Source organism: Jaculus jaculus, chromosome 1, assembly GCF_020740685.1.
Source record: "Jaculus jaculus isolate mJacJac1 chromosome 1, mJacJac1.mat.Y.cur, whole genome shotgun sequence".
Lineage (NCBI taxonomy): Eukaryota > Metazoa > Chordata > Mammalia > Rodentia > Dipodidae > Jaculus > Jaculus jaculus.
This window is the reverse complement of record NC_059102.1, coordinates 67207593-67225829: the sequence shown is the minus strand read 5'-3', so window position 1 is coordinate 67225829 and position 18237 is coordinate 67207593. Positions and strand designations below refer to the sequence as shown.

General features: G+C 35.7%; 1 protein-coding gene and 1 non-coding gene across 5 annotated transcripts in view; one reads left to right on the top strand and one right to left on the bottom strand.

The window, feature by feature from the left end:
* Window positions 1–18237, bottom strand: part of Vps13a (vacuolar protein sorting 13 homolog A) — a 203548-nt gene that overhangs the window by 56890 nt on the left and 128421 nt on the right. For 3 of the 4 annotated variants that reach the window (XM_045155616.1, XM_045155618.1, XM_045155623.1), the window contains 8 exons: window positions 12566–12848; window positions 10114–10509; window positions 9453–9557; window positions 9192–9338; window positions 7058–7186; window positions 6518–6651; window positions 3832–3961; window positions 664–896 (listed from right to left, as the gene is read on the bottom strand). In XM_045155616.1, coding sequence (XP_045011551.1) covers window positions 664–896; window positions 3832–3961; window positions 6518–6651; window positions 7058–7186; window positions 9192–9338; window positions 9453–9557; window positions 10114–10509; window positions 12566–12848 — 1557 coding nt within the window. The remainder of the gene's footprint in view (window positions 1–663; window positions 897–3831; window positions 3962–6517; window positions 6652–7057; window positions 7187–9191; window positions 9339–9452; window positions 9558–10113; window positions 10510–12565; window positions 12849–18237) is intronic. The other variant, XM_045155629.1, reaches the window with a different exon arrangement.
* On the top strand, window positions 16071–16177 carry LOC123458153. Its single transcript, XR_006635451.1, has one exon. It is a non-coding gene; the product is annotated as a U6 spliceosomal RNA (small nuclear RNA).

Below are 18237 nucleotides of genomic sequence, written 5' to 3'. Positions count from 1 at the left end.
ATATAGAAACTAAATGTAAATCCACATCGTATCCCTTTAATATACACTTGGGAGTTTAGCTGAAGCAAAGGATTAAAACTCTATTACCAGGGTTATATAGCCTGGAAGAAATACATTAGGTACAAATATATCTTTCTCTAATATATGAAAGCTACAAAATGATTTTTATACTTACATAAATTTAAGTGTTTATGAACAAAAAAGAGTGACATAAGCTTTACTGGTAAGATTGTATATGGGAAATGATAAAATATAGTACTTCCTTAATAAATTTAAGAGTGCCAAGGTCAAATTAGAATGCAAGTGCCTTGAATCCCCAATAGCTATTTAAGGAATATCTCTAATACCCTTTGGACTATGGTAGAAGGTGACTGAGGAGTATTTGTTAAGACATGCTAAGTCAGCTTTTGCTTAGTTAACTAAATCTAACTTTTTAGAGCACTGAGAGATTAAAAGCAAATGATCTATAACCTTACTTTTTGACATTTTTAATTCTAAAGGCATAATAAAAAATGAAGCCTTCAAATGTATTTAAAAGTTAAAATTATCATAATATTGGTAAATTGCCAGAACACAAAAACTAAACAAATCATTTTAGGTTTAACAGCCACTTTTTCATGATTAAGAAGTTATTAAACTTATCCAAAATTTAATGAATCTGACCTTGTAATACCTATGTAAGCTACTTCTTGCTTTGTGTAATTATTGACAAGCGAAATTCCAACATCTTGCAATGCCAGCACAATCTCTTGTTCTGCTAACTCTGCTTTCTCACTTTCATATGTTGCTTTAAATACTCTTGGATCTTCAGTGAATAAAATAATGCGCTGCAAGCCTTCAAAGAAGGAAACTAAATAAATGGTCTTTTCTCCCAAATTTATAGGTGTCATCATATCCTAAAAGGAAACAAAAAAACAAAAAAACAAAAAAACAAAAAAAAAAAAAGGAAAAGAAAGAAAAGGTAAAAGAAAAAGAAAAAATTAGAGTTTGGTCCCAATAAGCATGATGTCTAGGTTCTAAACTTAAAAGATAAAAGCATCAATACCACCTAATTCATAGGGTTGGGGTAGCAAACTAAATGAGTATTTGCATAACACCTGGGGACTAAAAGTAATCATTGACATTAGGTACTTCACAGAATTAATGACCACCAACTGAATTAACAATATTTAGGAAGTTTTCCTCACTGAAATCATTTGATGCCATTTATTATATTACACTGAATTTACTAATCATGAAGACAACTTAGTTGCTGAAACAACTGAGTTCCATTTCCAGACCCCACATAAAAGGCTGGAAGCCATGGTAGGCTTCTATAGTTTGAGATGGAGAGATGGGAGATGGAGACCAAAGAATTTCCTGGAAACATGTGGTGAGCATAGCAAAGAACAGAAGAGAGAGAATCCAGAGCAAGAAGCCACACTTCAAATTAGGTGGACAGTTGAGGACTGACCACATGCAAGCCCACACTCACATACATGCACAAACACGGCCATACACATGAACATGCACAAACACATAAATAGTAACAATTTTTTAAAATTTACGAAATTCCACCAGACTAAAATTCACCTTTCCTTACATAAAAGAATGAGAAATAAGAATAACTGACATTTCAACTGTAGGTTCAGATGCAGCCACCAAGCATAGTGACATCAGGAATCCCAGCACTCAAAGGCTGGAGGGTTACAACATGTTCCAGGACAGCCTGGGCTACACGGGGAGAGGCTGTCTCAAAAAAATAAAATAGGCTCAGGCTGGAGAGATGGCTTAGCAGTTAAGGTGTTTGTTTGCCTGCAAAGCCAAAGGATTCTGGTTTGACTCTCCAGGACCCACGTAAGCCAGATGCGCCAGGGGGTGCATGCATCTGGAGTTCATTTGCAGTGGCTGGAGGCCCTGTTGTCCCCATTCTCTCTCCCCCCCCTTTCTCTACCAAATAAATAAATAAAATATATTTTAAAAAAAAGAAAAAAATAAAATAGGGTAGATGTTGTGTCACATACCTTTAATCTCAGCACTCAGGAGGCTAAGGTAGGAGGGTCGTCATGAATTCAAGGTCAGCCTGGGGTAGAGAGTTCCTATCATGACAAGACAAAACAAAACAAAACAAAACAAAACAAAACAAAACAAAACAAGCCATAAAGACAAACAAAATCAAACCAAAAACCCAAACATTCTCAAAAAGATAAAGCATTCACCATGCAATTACTTATGTAAAGAAGGTCTGATGTAAACACTGTGGAATCAGTCTTAAGAGTCAATGATAACATAAAGAATTACTTCATGGGAACTCTAATTATCAATTTCTACAGATAATAATATAAATGTCAAATATTTTTTCTCTTAATCATACATTCATTAACTAGGAATTTATGGCTAACAATTACTATGGCTAACTACTACTAATTATTAAAATTTGTTCCATTTATGTTATCATTTATATAGGTTCAAAAAATGAAGTAGGTTCTCAGAAAATAAGGTGGAGAGCAATTGAGGAAGATACCCCATGTTAACCTATGGTATACACACCTGTGCATGTCCACCCACATGCACATGCTGACACATACAAACATGCATGCACACAACACACACACACAAAATCAACACTCATTCATTAGTACACACAAAAGACATACATTTGAACAAGCTATGAAACAAAAGTACTGGTGTAATTTGATACACAGTATGTACCTTAAAGTCAGTAACAAATAATACTTAAAATAAGATACAGTTAGTAATAAACCTGTCAGTCTGTCTTTAAAATGGGACTACTAGCCAGGCATGGTGACATACGCCTTTAATCCAGGCACTGGGGAGGCAGATGTAGGAGGATCAGGATCGCTGTGAGTCCCAGGCTACCCTGAAATTACATAGTGAATTCCAGGTCTTCCAGGTCAGCCTGGGTTAGGACGAGACCCTACCTTGAAAAACCAAAAAACAACAAAGAAAAAAGGGACTAAGAGAACCTGTGGCCTAATGAAAGGCAAGAAGAAAATAGAAGACATTGCAATGGGATGAATTAAGATGGATTTTGAAGAATATGTAAAATGAAGTAAGTTCAGAAAGTTATGTTACTAGAAAATGTGTATAGAGAATTTTATTATCACAGCTTGTCATTCAGAAATAAAATTTTTTTCACTTACATAATGGATTCTTAAATGCACCTTACAGAATTCAAGACTACCTAAGGTGACAGTCAACAGAGGAAACTGTTTCTCAGGGGAATGCTATAGCACTTCTTTAAGAACACCATCTTCTAACACACTAGAAACAACGATGTAGACCAGTATGACTACCTTCAGCTTTTCATAGTTTTGGCTAAGATAAAGTTTGACAGAACTTGTTTAGCACAATGGCCACAAGGAAGACTACTCTGCTGTTTGTTCTTGGTTCTAAATGTAGAAAAGCTGTGTCCATGTGTTGAATAGTTTCACTGGAGTAAATGTGAATGGTCTTATAGCTCCTTTAGAGTAGTAACTAGTATTTACAGGTTTCTACTTGTACTTAGCTTGTGAATGTGAAAAAAGGCAAGCCTAAGACCAACAGATGAAAAACCATATATATGTAGAAGACTTGCTTCGTCAGCACGTACACTAAAACTAGAACAACACAGAGGTAATCAGCATGGGGCCTGAGCACAGATTACAAGCAAAATTATTAAATACTTCACATCAACAACCACTCAACTTGAATATTGCTTTTGAAATCTTTGGCAGTTTTTTAACAGCATGGTCACAGAAAAACTCTAAAGACCAAAACAGCTACAACAGAGCACCTTTCTAAAACAAAGAGGCCATTGTGATTCACTGTAACAATCAAACTAATACTTACATCCTTTTGTGTTACTTCACCATGGCTTTTCCCACAGCTCCACTTCAGCTTTCTAGAGCCCACTGGGTCAGTCCAGGTATAAAGTACTGCTTTTCCAGGAGGAAGGGAATCTTCTATTACACTGAGAGAACTAACGTAATATGCATTAAGTTAAACCAACTACACAACACCATTTCATTTTAAGTTCATTAAATAAAAGTTATAAAAGTTTTTTTTTCCTCTCATTGAACGCTTTCCTGCTATGAGCCCAGTTCTCCTATAGCAAGAAGGGAGGCAGACAGGAACATTTCCCAACCATCTGTGAACAAAGTGGAGAACAATGAGAAATTGCCTCAGCCTTAAGTGAGTTGGAAGGAAAAGACCAACCCAAGAGATGTCTTCTGATGGCCACATAAATGTCATGACATGCAGGCATCAACAGTCACAGGCACACACACAGACACCAAAATTTAAAAAGACTGAAAAAGGACCATCTGGTTTCTTTTCAGGTTGAACAAATTTTTCACATTTACAATAAAGTGTTCTCTAAGAAAATGAGAATCATACAAGGAAAATTTCTGTCTCAGGAAAAAATGTCTTCAAGTCTGAAATTACTTTGTTTTGTTTTTATTTTAAGTCAAATTACAGAAAAATATTCCAAACAGTTTATCCTACCCAAAAGATATATCAGACAATTCTGTAAGTATTTATCTTGCTGTGACAAATACAATTAAGAGTGCAACTATTTTGAAAATAGCAAGACATGAGCCACAAACCTAAAAATTAATAAAAATAATCTCAAAAAGACAAAACAACATGTAAGTTACCTATGAAGTAATAATATGACTTTTTTGAGCAATAGGAGCATACTCTGAAGATCGAATGACTTCACTGGTCATTAGATGATACGAATTAAAATAGAATTCAACCATACTTGTCTTTGTAAATGTTTCTATTTTGAAAATATAAGGAGGTGCTTGTAAACATCTAGGAACACCATAGCTACAGAGGAACAAAGTAAGTTTTTTAAAAAATCTACATATAACATAAAGTGAGAGACCACAAATGAACAGAGACAGAATGACACCATGGTTAGAGGAGAAAAAAGAAATGGAAAGATATATGTGAAGGCACACATCAAAAAAGCAGTGAAGATCAGTAAGCCAAGAAACCTAATATACAACATGAGAACTAGAGTTTTTAAAACGATATTGTAGGACTGGGAAGATGGCTCAGTGGTTAAAGGTGCTTGCTTGAAAAGCCTGACAGTCTGGCTTAATTCCCCAATATCCAAGGAAAGCCAGATGTACAAAGTGTCTCATTTATCTCGAGTTCACTTGCAGTGGTGTGAGGCTCTAACATGCCCATTCTCTCTCTGCTCACAAATAAGTAGATATTTTTTAAAAGATAGTATTGTTGGGATTTTTGCTAAATACATAGGGTGTTTGTAAGTTCAAGGACCACTTGAGCTACACAGTGAGGCTCTCTCTAAAAACCAGGGGTGCGAAGTGAGGAGAAATAGAACAAAAACATTATAAAATTGAAAAACAGAAAAACTGTAAACATACAATCATTTAAAATTGTGTGCTGACAGCTGGTGAGATGGCTCAGTGGTTAAAGGTGTTTACTTGCAAAGCCTGTTGACATGGGTTTGATTCTTTAATACACACACAAAGATAGAAGCACAAAGTTGTTCATGCATTGAGAGCTTGTTTTCAGTGGTAAGAAGCCCTGATATAGCCATTCTCTACCTCCCCTTCTCTTCTTTTCATACTCTCAAATAAATAAAAAGAAATACTTGTGGTTGGTAGAGATTGATCAGTGGTTAAAGTTGCTTCTCTGTAAAGACTGATGCCCAGGTTTGATTCCCCAGAACCCATGTAAAGCCAGATGCACAAAGTGGTGCATACACCTGGAGTTCATGTGCAGTGGCAGGAGGTCCTGGCAAGCTCATACTCAGAATCTTTCTGCCTCTTTCTCAGATAAATATATTTTTTTAAAAAATTAAAAATTGAGCCGGGCGTGGTGGCGCACGCCTTTAATCCCAGCACTTGGGAGGCAGAGGTAGGAGGATCACTGAGAGTTCGAGGCCACCCTGAGACTACATAGTTAATTCCAGGTCAGCCTGTACCAGAGTGAGACCCTACCTCGAAAAACCAAAAAAAAAAAAAAAAAAAAAAAAATTAAAAATTATGTGCTGAAACAAACTTATATGTCCACATTAGCTATTAAAAATGAGGCAGGTAGGCAGAGAAGAAAAAAAAAAAAAGAAAACAAAGCTTGTAAGAAAGAACATACCAGACACACTAATAGTACAGGACTTACAGATTATGTTTCTGTTTTTTTTTAATAAAAATTTAAACATGATTAGTAACTATTATTTTAAACTCAGGAAATGACTCTCTTACTGTGCGGCTATACTCTAAGTTTAAGATTGCCCTAGTTTACGTATACCCTTGTCTCAAAAGAAACAAATAATCAACACAATTCAAACTTAAAATTTTCTATCATGTTCAAAAATGACTCACTTTTTGTCAAACTTACTTTACCTCTTCCATGTTTTTATTTTTATTCATTTAAAAGAAATTATAGCAATTACATGAGTTTTAGCCCTATTTCCAAATAATTTTTTTCAGAAAGTAATTTAGATCTCATCAGCTAGATTCTGGTAGCATACAAATTATTATATTTGTGATCATCTTCTTACCTTTGTTTGTACTGAACGTGGTCATTTCTGGTATGGTTTATTAATAGGAACGTAGCTGCTCCATCATGATAATTGGAAAATGTAATAACTGTAGAATGCTCAGCCAAATTCACTTCTGCTATAATGCCTCCAAGCTAAAAAGGAAAACATTTCTAATGTGATCATTTTCCCAAGAATATCACCTAATAACATTTAGTAATGGAACTATTTATAACTAGACCACTGAAGTATTAGGAGGATTTAGAGGGCAATCTAGATTTTTTTATATTTCATTTCTGGTAAACCATAAATCTCTATTAAGTGCACATGAAGTTGTAGACGTGGCATATTCTAGTATTTATTCTAAGCACACCTACCAACTTTCTGTATAATAAATTATTTTATATTTATTTCACTTTTTAAAAAAGAACTGTGCTAATTTTGATGGAGAAAAATTATGAGGATGTTGTTTGTTATAATGCAATACTACTAAGTACATATAAGCTTTTCTAGTGATGCATACAAAATAATGATTATCAACATGCAAGGAAAACCACTTACCTCATCATTCAGACGCAATAATATACAATTTTCTTGCTTGTTAAAATATATTCTTTTGGGAGGACTGTCACTCCTTTCCACTTGAATAAGAAGTTTACTACTAGCATTCTCAGGCCAAAAGGGGATGCACTAAAACATACATATATTCATAAAAATAAAGATCTCATCATGAACGCATATTTTAATAAACTTATAGTAGTAAACTTTAAAAAGCTCTAGGTTTCTTAGCTTTATGTTGTAGACTGTAAACACAGTGTGGACTGTTATTTATGGGCAATGAGTGAGAAGTTGAAGAGCTAGGGCAGGAGAGATGCTCAGGAGGCAAGGCTTTCATGTAATGCAGCTCTGACAGCAAGTAAGCTGAGCCAAGCAGTAGGTAGCAGATGATCATCTCAAAGGAAGGGCATGTTTCAGTTGTTAAAAATCCAACCAGCTATGGGCATCATTTGTTAATGAAGTTAACGTAGAAATAGACATCTGGCCAGAATTTGAGGCATTTTTCAATGAGACATTTTATGTGTGATCCCTGATCATACACAGTTTAGGGAAAATTTTGTAGCAGAAGCTGCCTGTTCAAGCTAAGTGCCTTACTGGCTCAAAGCTAATATTATTTAATCCTAAAAAGAGAAAGGAAGGTAGGAGGATACTTAATAGGTTGATATTGTATATATGTAAGTACAATGATTGTAATGGGGAGGTAATATGATGGAGAATGGAATTTCAAAGGGGAAAGTGTGGGGGTGGGGAGGGTGGGAATTACCATGGGATTTTTTTTATAATCATGGAAAATGTTAATAAAAATTAAAAAAAAAGAATTTATGGAATAAGATATATAGTAAGACTTCCTGCATCCTGGAAGACCTTATCTGGGAGAGAGAAAATAGTGGCAATACTGATCCAACACCTGCGAGGAATGGAGAGACTAAAAATGATGTACACTTTAAACATCCCCAAGCCCGTTGTTCCATAATAACCCCAGTTTCACACTGGTAATGTTTAGTAATGTATACATAAAGTAAAAATATTCTGACTTTTCAATGTGTTAAGTACAGAATTTCTTTTCTTTTTTTTTTTAATTTTTTTTTAATTTATTTATTTGAGAGTGACAGACACAGAGAGAAAGACAGAGGGAGAGAGAGAGAATGGGCGCGCCAGGGCTTCCAGCCTCTGCAAACGAACTCCAGACGCATGCACCCCCTTGTGCATCTGGCTAACGTGGGACCTGGGGAACCGAGCCTCGAACCGGGGTTCTTAGGCTTCACAGGCAAGTGCTTAACCGCTAAGCCATCTCTCCAGCCCAAGTACAGAATTTCTTAAGACTGGCACTACCTTCCTAATTTAAGCTATGCATTACTAAGGATCAAATATCTAGAACCTAACACAGAAATTCAATCAAGGGGACTAGCAAGATGGCTAACAGGATCAAGCAAGCATGAAGACTTGAATTTAGAACTGGAGTACACACAAAAATGCCAAGCAGGTGTAATAGCCCACTTGTAATCTGAGGGTTTGGGAAGTTGAGAAAGTGATCTGCAGGGCAAGTTGGCTAGCTAGACTAGCCAAATGGGTGAGGTCTGGGTCCAAATGAGACCTTGCCTCAAGTAACATGTAGTGATGACAACTGACGAAGACAATTTGCATTAATTCTTGGCTTTGTACATTCACATATGAACAGGCATGCACAAGGGTATGCACAGCACACACACACACACAATTTCACACAACTAAAACAAAACTGGAGTGTTAAAGTTAAAGATTATATAATTTAAGGAATCTAACAACACAAGAAATCAGAGCCAAGGAAGTACATTTGTAGCATATATTCACCATGAAAATAAATGAGTTTCATTTTAACAATTTTAAAAGAATATTTATTTGTAAGGAGACAGAGAGAAAGAATATGGGTACACCAGGACTCTTACTGCTGCAAATTAACCCCAGATGCATTCACCATCTTTGTGCAACTGGCTTTACATAGGTACTGGCGAATGGAACCTGGGTCATCAGGCTTTGCAGGCATGTACCTTTAACTGTTACGTTCTCTCTCTAGACCCACGTTGACATTTTCATGCATGTATGTCATGTGTTTTGACCACAGAAGTACAAGATATATTTATGAAATTCATTTACATACCTGATCTAAGTCAAGAGAAAACCATTTATCATGTCCTTCTTCGGCCACTGATATATGATATTTGCTTTTGTTTTTAATCATATAAAAAGGAGTAAATGTCACAATTCTAGTAATATTAAAACTGCTGAGGTTTATAGTGACCCCAACCTAAGGAAAAAGTTAAAACTATTTAAAAACTTATTATAATAGTATGTTTATAAAATTTAATTATTCAAAAGAGACATCACAGATAAAAGTTTCTTGGGCACAGAATAAACTCACTTGATATTCCATTTTTAGGGCTTTGCATTTAACAGCTCCATGACTACCAACAGTATCAATTGAAAATTGATCAGACAACTCACTATCAGTCACCATAAGCTGAACCTAAGGAAAGAATTTAAAATCATAATTTAGGTACTTTTAATTGATATGACATATATATGCAGGTATGTATGGTATACACATACATATTAATTTATAGGAGGAGGGGCTGGGGATCAAACCTAGGACTTGCCTGTGTTATCAAGAATCTCCACCACTAAGCTATGTTTCTAGCCATGAACTGATAAAAGTTTTTACTTTGCAGCATAAAATCTACCTTATATTGTTAATGTACTAAGCCATCAAGTCTGTGTAGTATGCTGTATGTGTACTCACCTGTATGTGGATGAACATGTGGATGTCAGTGGTTAATGTCAGGTGTCCTTTTTTTAGGATGGATGACCCTCGCTACATAGGCTCATGCTGGCCTCACACATGAGATTCTTGAGCTTTATCCTACTTAATGCTAGGACTGCAGGCTTGTGTCACCACTCCTCAAATATTGAATGCATGCTATTTCTACCTAAGTTTCATAGTATTTTATTTTTGGATTCTAAAAAAGCAAAGGGATTTATAAATATATAAATGAAAGCAAAATTTAGAAAAAAATGCTACATACCTTATTGTTATTAAAAAAGTGATTTGGCTGAAAAGAAAAGAGAACTGGCTTATTATAATTAGGTGGATGCTTTCGATGAATTCCATCTGCTTTATATTGTAACATTCGACCTGTTTTATTGACCATCCAATATGGACTATGAAATGCCACAATTGTCTGACCAGTATTGTAAGTCATATGGACAGCAATATCCAAATCAGTCTTTTCCATTTCAGTAATACAGGTAAAGTTGATGAAACTGATGTCTTGTTGATTAGGTTTTATATGGTATTCACTTTTCCAATCATGATTAAGATAGTTAAGTAATTTTAAATGTAGCTTGGCTCTATCCATCTGTACATTACAAATCTGGGCTGAATGGCCTTCATGTAGACTAAAAACTGTATTTTCATCTCCCTGTAATAAAAATATAAACAATGCTTATCATGCCACTAGATAATATACCCCAAAATTGTATTTAATTATTCCATATACTACAAAAATATTTTTGAAATACCTGTCAGAAAAACTTATAAGATTTATTCAAGTTCTAATTGTCACCAGTGTTGAATAGAGATTTGAGGAATTATATCTGTAAAATGGTCTAAATAATCTACTCATAATGATTACTAAGAAAATTAGAAAGAAAATTCTCTGTTAACAGAGAATTAAAAACACAGAACAGTATAATTAGTAAAATTTAAAAAATCCTTAAATTAATGTTTTTTATTACTTTTTATATATTTGAGTATGGGGGAGGGAAGAAGGGGACAGAGAGAGGGAGAGAAAGAAAATGAATGTTCCAGGGCCTCTTGCCATCATGGCATACGACTCTGTGCATCTGGCTATACATTGGTATTGGGGACTCTAACCAACATTGGTTTTTTTTTAAGCTAGTGCTTTAACCACTGAGTCATCTTCCCAGCCTAATTTTGGTTTTGAAAACTAGAAAAATGTAACATTTTATGTACCATAAAAATGATGATAATAAAAAAATCAATCCCTATTGCCTTCCAATTTGTATTATCAATCTTTTCATTTTTTTTCCAGTTTACTACATTTTATGTACCTTTCAAAATCAGTCACTTCTTTCCATTCACACTTTGATGACCTTAGTTCTCACCTTTACGATCTCTCTGACAGTCTACTAACCACATGCCATCCCACAGCTGAATTGTCTGCCTGAACCTGATCATATCATTTGTAAACTGGCAGGCAGAATGTGATCCCTTCAAAGCATCACATTCAAAAGTCAAGGGGAATGGAAACATAAACAATGAATCTAATAATCACCACTTTTCTAGTATCTTTTTTTCCTACCTCCTTTCTGTGATTATAACAGCAATCTCCTTAAGACCTGAAACTACTTAAAACAACAGTAATGTCAACAATTAATTCTTTACATACTAAATAATATTTCACAAAACTGATGATCATGTTGGTGATATTAGTGATTAATAAATGACAACCATATACCTGTCAGTCTATTGTACTTAATATTTTACATAAATTGACTAATTTGATTTTTCTCTGTAACCCAACAATGTAGATTTTACTACTTTCCCATTTAATGAACAGACAAAATATTTAGAAAGGAATATAGTCTGCCTAAACCACAGTTAATAAATGGCAGAGGTAGGATGAAATCTCAAATCCACATCCTATCTGTCATCCTTATGTAAAATGAGATATTCTTACATTTAATTTTACATTTATAAGTGTTAACTCATCTTCCCAAAATGCATCACAAAAGGGCAGACATAGTCATTCTCAAATCTATAATTAACAGACCAAAGTAAAGAACTACTTTGTTTCACTTGATAATAATGGAAAACCATATTTACAAAAACTTTTAAGATGGAAATTCTTCTTGTAACAATAGGAGGAAACTGTAATTAATCTTCAAAAATGAAGATCTTGATATAAAAATAATCTATAAAGGGCATATAAACCTTTTAGAGAATTAGCACCAAAAGACTTATCCCATAAAATAGCAAACTTTATTTGTATTAGTCTAGTACTGGAATGCTAATTCAATACTGATGCTTAAACTTGTTTTAAAAGTTAGTTTTTACCTTTTCTATAATGTATGTAATCTGCATCTCATATAATGTATAATGTATGGAATATACATGTTTTGTATAAGGAATGAAATAAGATGTCTGGAAAAGTCTAAAAATATATCTGATACCTTCAGATGGTGATTACAGGCAATTTTATTATTTCAGGTTAATTTATTTTTAAAGACCTATAAGTTACTTTTAAATAGCATACTACATATGCATATATCCAGCTTAGTACTTAGATTCCTAAAGTAAATAAATGGAAATGATTTTCTTTTAAAATATGATTTAAACATTTACATTTGAAGAATGTTTGTATTAGCTGGTTCTATTACACTTTCAAAAATAATTTTCAGTAACATCAGCAACAAAATTAAAGACAAAAAGACTTGAAAAAAATTTCAAAATACCTCTATATAATATGCAATTTTGTAAGGAAGAAGATTTCGCAATAGGACAGGTGGCCACAAGTGCATTATGTATGGTAAGTCCCAACCGTCTTCTGAGTACACTGACAGAGACGTCAACTTATCTTTCTCTGGGACAATATTAATAATAAATGATTTCTTAGAAGGCTTTATAGATCTACAGTTCTTCTGTATAAGGGTTCCATCATACTTTATAATTTCTTCAAAGTCAATTCCTTCACATTTCTGATAGTCTTCATCTTCTGGCTTGAAAAAAAGGAATGATCTATAAAAAAAAATTAAACTGATAATCAGCGCCAGGGTGTAGGAGACAGACCCTGAGGATACTCAACACCTACCAATCCAGAGATTCAGAGGCTAAGAGCTCATCTCTAAAGCAGACTTAAAACTCACCCACCATGGCTCGGGTATTTTGCAGAAGACAGGGTGGAAAGACGAAGAGCCACAGGTTGAGACATCATATCCAGAGGCATTCCCTACCCCCAAATTAAATGATTGTTGCTCCCACAACACATAAAGCACAACTGCATAGGGAATACCTGTAACCCCACTGAGGAGTGTACCCAATGGAATGGGAGCAGGAATGAGGGAAAAGAGGGTACCAGCCCATGATATATCCATAAAAAGTATGTTGTTAATAATAATAATGATGATGGCATTAAAAACTCAAGAGAGCTTAAAATGTTTTAGAAAGAAACAAACGGGCTGGAGAGATGGCTTAGCAGTTAAGTGCTTGCCTGTGAAGCCTAAGAACCCCAGTTTGAGGCACAATTCCCCAGGACCCATGTTAGCCAGATGCACAAGGGGGTACCCATGTCTGGAGTTCGTTTACAGTGACTGGAGGCCCTGGCACGCCCATTCTCTCTCTCTCTCTCACTCACTCTCTCTTTCTCTCTCTGTCTGTCACTCTCAAATAAATAAATAAACAAACAAACTATATGATTAGAGCGTGAGGTCAGTGAAATCTCCTTCCATAGTGTTGTAAAAATTGTATGTTTTCAAAATGCTTTCTAGTTACATTGGCATCTTGGGTAGATTCAGGTTAGGAGCCATAGATGAGTGAGACTATGTAGCGGTTATCTTTCTGTGATTGGTTGAGTTAACTGAGAATGATCTGTTCCAGGTTTGATCATTTTTCTTCAAATTTCATTGTGTCATTTTTCCAATTCTATCATGTAGATATACCATATTTTAATTACCCATTCATCTAATGATGAACATCTGGGACCAGATTATAGGGTGGGTGGGGAGAGGGGAGGAGCAAGGGAGGGGATGGGGACACAAATCTGGATCCAAGTGGCAATGATAACATAAAATTCTACATCCTAAAAGATAGACCAAATGGTTGAACCTTTACCAGGCCCTTAGAAGGAACACCTAAGTCACAAAGCCCCAGTGAGGGTACAATGAAGACTGACCTTAATCTTCTCCTGTTTCTCTCTCTCTCACCCCCTCTCTCCCTCTTCTCTCTATCTCTTTTATAATACTTATCTTTTTCTTCCCTCTCTTCTTGGGTGCTGACCTGTAACTCCTAGTACCAGCAGGTGGCTATCATCCGCAATGAGCTCTTGATCAGAGACCTACATGGTTTCCTAAAAGGAGACAGATTTCTTCAGAGTATTTGATGACCCACCAAAGGTTAGTGGTAAGACCCTACTGCTGAAGACACCATATGCTGTTGGTACGTAACAAGGAGTGACATGGCTGGAAGCTGGAAGGGAGTCAGTCTCCAGAAAGACAGCACATATAGTGCTAGAAGGTGCTACATGAGCAACTGGGGGAAAATGACCAATATCTGTCCAGGGAACTCATGGTCTAACCTACTTAGCAGCAAATAACCTTTCGTGATGCTCACCCAAGTGTAATAGTGATGCACAGCCATGGTAACTGATCTGCTCAGTGGAACGGATCCCATAGCTGGAGCTTGGAAACAAGCCAGAACCATATCTAAAACTGAGCCCGCTCTCCATTATCAAGCTACTACTCACTAATCATGGACCACAAGAGGACCTATGCCTATTAAATTCTCTCTCTCTAAAAAAAAAAATAAAGGGTTATCCCATTTATCTGGTGCTAACTTTCTTCTCTGTAGATCAATCATGTAGATTCATAGAACAGAAAAGAAGACCCAGATGTTAATCCAGGCAGCTACAGCCATCTTATTTTTGACAAAAATGCCAAAAACATTTATTGGAGTAAAGACAGCCTTTTCAACAAGTGCTGCCGGGAAAACTGGATATCTATCTACATGTAGAAAGATGAAAATAGATTCTTGTCTTTCTCAATGCACAAAAAAGAAATACAAGTGGATCAGAGACCTTAATATCAGACCTGAAACTCTGAAATTGCTAGAGGAAAATATAGGGGAAACCCTTCAACATATTGGCATAGGTAATGACTTTCTGAATATAACCCCAATTTCTCAGAAAATAAAACCACTAATCAACTACTGGGATCTCATGAAATTATAAAAGCTTTTGTACAGCAAAGGACACTGTGAATAGAGCAAAGAGACAACCTACAGAATGGGAGAAAAACTCTACCATCTACACATCTGACAGAGTATTAATATCCAGAATATACAAAGAACTCAAAAAAAAAAAAAACAACCCTAGAATAAGAAGAAATCAAACAACCCAATCAAAAAATGGACTATGGAACTAAATAGAGAATTCTCATCAGAAGAAATACAAATGGCGTATAAACATCTAAAAAAGTGTTCTACATCCTTAGTCATCAGGGAAATACAAATTAAAACTACCTTGAGATACCATCTCTCTCCTGTCCTATCATCAAGAAAACAAATGACAATAAATGTTGGCAAGGATGCGGTAAAAGAGGAACCCTTTTACACTGTTGGTGGGAATGTAATCTTCTACAACCATGTGGAAATCAGTGTGGAGGTTCTTGAGACAGCTAAAAATAGATTTTCCATATGATCCAGCTATAGCACTCCTAGGCATATATCCTAATGACTCTTCTCACTACCTTAGAGATACTTGTACAATCATGTTTATTGCTGCTCTATTCACAGTATCTAGGAAGTGGAGCCAGCCTAGATGTCCCTCAACAAATGAATGGGTAACAAAGATGTGGTACCTCTACACAATGGAGTTCTATTCAGCAGTAAAGAAAAATGAAATAATGAAATTTGCAGGGGAATGGATGGATCTGGAAAGGATTATACTAAGTGAAGTAACCCAGGCCCAGAAAGCCAAATTTCGCATGTTCTTTCCCACATGTAGGTCATAACTACAGCTGTACAAACTTGTGTGTGATCTGGAACCAAAAGTCACTAGCAGAGGCCCATAAGCTAGAAAAAGGCTGTAAGGGAGGGAGGAGAGGAAATGTCTGAAGGGGATGGTATTGTATAGATATAAGTAGAAGAAGAGATTATAGGGAGGGGAAAGGCCTAAGTAAGGTCAGGGGAAGAGATTGTATAAAAGAAGGGTAGGTAGGGAGGGTCAATAAAAATTCAACATATTTTGTGCTCGCTTCGGCAGCACATATACTAAAATTGGAACGATACAGAGAAGATTAGCATGGCCCCTGCGCAAGAATGACACACAAATTTGTGAAGCGTTCCATATTAAAAAAAAAAAATTCAACATATTTTGAATTAAGACCTATGAAAATCTACTTTCTTGAATAATGGCACATCCAGAAGCCATAGACTGTTATTAGAAAATTTTCAGTGTCAGGGATGGTATACCTTCCAGGGAATTATTGGCCAGGAAGGTCCCTGTTGCCTCCAAAACATTATAGGCTTTTGCAAAGGCCCTTGGTTTCCTATGAGAAAGAGATGGTAAGATTGTATTGTTGAAGACTTCACATGCCTGAGGGGCAGAGTCACTTAAGAAATCAAGCTGGTGCTGAGCAGATAACCTTCTCCCGGTAGCCCAGCCAACTGAAAGCTGGAAAAGGCTGTGGTGTATGCAGCTCTATAGGGGACAGAAGTCCTCAGCAGTGGAAACAGTGGACACTGGAAGCCTCAAGTTTGGCTAGACAAACCAAATGACTGAACGAGTGCAATAGTGGCAATTCTGCTCTGGGGGAAACCAACTGCTCTCTAATTGGACTGAAGGTCCGCTCTATGGGAGGAAATACATGCCTGGGACTAAAAACCTAATCAAAAGCCTATGGCAGCAGAGGTCATGAGCCTTAGGGGTATAAAGCCTGCTCTTATCTGGATAAATGCATATATTACTCTCACCAAATTGTCCTGAAAGCACTACACTTAATGTTCACAGTCATATATTAATGCTAATCTCACTTTTGGTAAGAGAAGCTTCTCTTTTCAGATGGTAATGACCATTGGGATGACCCAAAAGGCAACACAGTGCTGAAAAGAAGGGACAGAGGAATGTCTAGCACTGAAACATCTCACACCCTCCAAGGCTCAGGGTCCACTGTGGAAGAGATGGCAGAAAGAATGTAAGAGCCAAAGGAAGGGTACCATTCCTTACATGCAACTGTCTGGACAGAATTTGGCCTCGATATCCAAGACCTCACAGTGCCTAGCAGTACCCACACAAGATCCTCATAATAGAAGAAAAAGATGATGACATCAAACTAAAAGAGAGACTAATGGAGAGAGGGAGGGGAAACATATATATATATATATATATATATATATATATATATATATATATATATATATTTAAAAAGCTGAATGCAATTAACTTTTACTATTAAATAACAAAATAAAGTTGACATTCATCATTTATGTACATATGCCGTGTGTGAATAGCACATGTTGTTACCATCGTTACCTTCATCCCTGTCCTCCCCCACCCCTGAAAAGACCCTCCTCAATGGGAATGCCAGTTCTCCCCATGTGGACTGTGGGTTGTGCATTTTTCAAAGGAAATTTTAAACATCTTTTACATGTTGCCTTTGAAGTAGTCTTGTAGCCCTAAGTCCTAGTTAAGGCAAGGTCAAATATTATAAATGACATTAATTGTCTCAACAATAGACATCTTTCCCTCTGCATGATTGAAGTAAACAATAAAAGACTTATTAGGGTTTGTAGGTCTACCTATATGAAAATATAAGCCACAAATGCTAACCTGTTCTCTCTGTATTAGAGATCCCATCCTAACCTTCTAGGCCTAGGTCAGGAGGACTTACACCAAAGATACTTAGATCTCTTTATAGTTTTGCCTTTTTCCTTCTGTAACACTGGTCTAAAGTGCCCATTTCTAGTGCACTTTTTGACATTGTAAACTATAATTCTTAACTTTAAAAAATGATTTATTTGCTAATAATGTTCAATTGTGAATATAAAAAGATCTTAATTCCAGATTGGATATCTTGAACCATATTTGTGATGATGCAAACCTACGACTATCAAATATTGTCATTATTTCACTAGAACACAAACTATTTTCTGCAGTTTAATGTATTTACTTTATATATAAAATTAATGCAAATTTATTTCAGCCATGTAATTAATCAGAGTTGTTCATAAAATTATAATGTTCATAGCATAAGTCAAATCAATTATATCACTTTTTTTTGAAAAGTTTCTTCAATGTCTTGAAACGTAAGTTTGATATGATACTTAGTGTGGTAGCTTGGATCAAAGTTTGATAATTTGCAGACAAATATTCATGTAGACCATGAAACAATTGTCGAACATAGTACACAGCAAG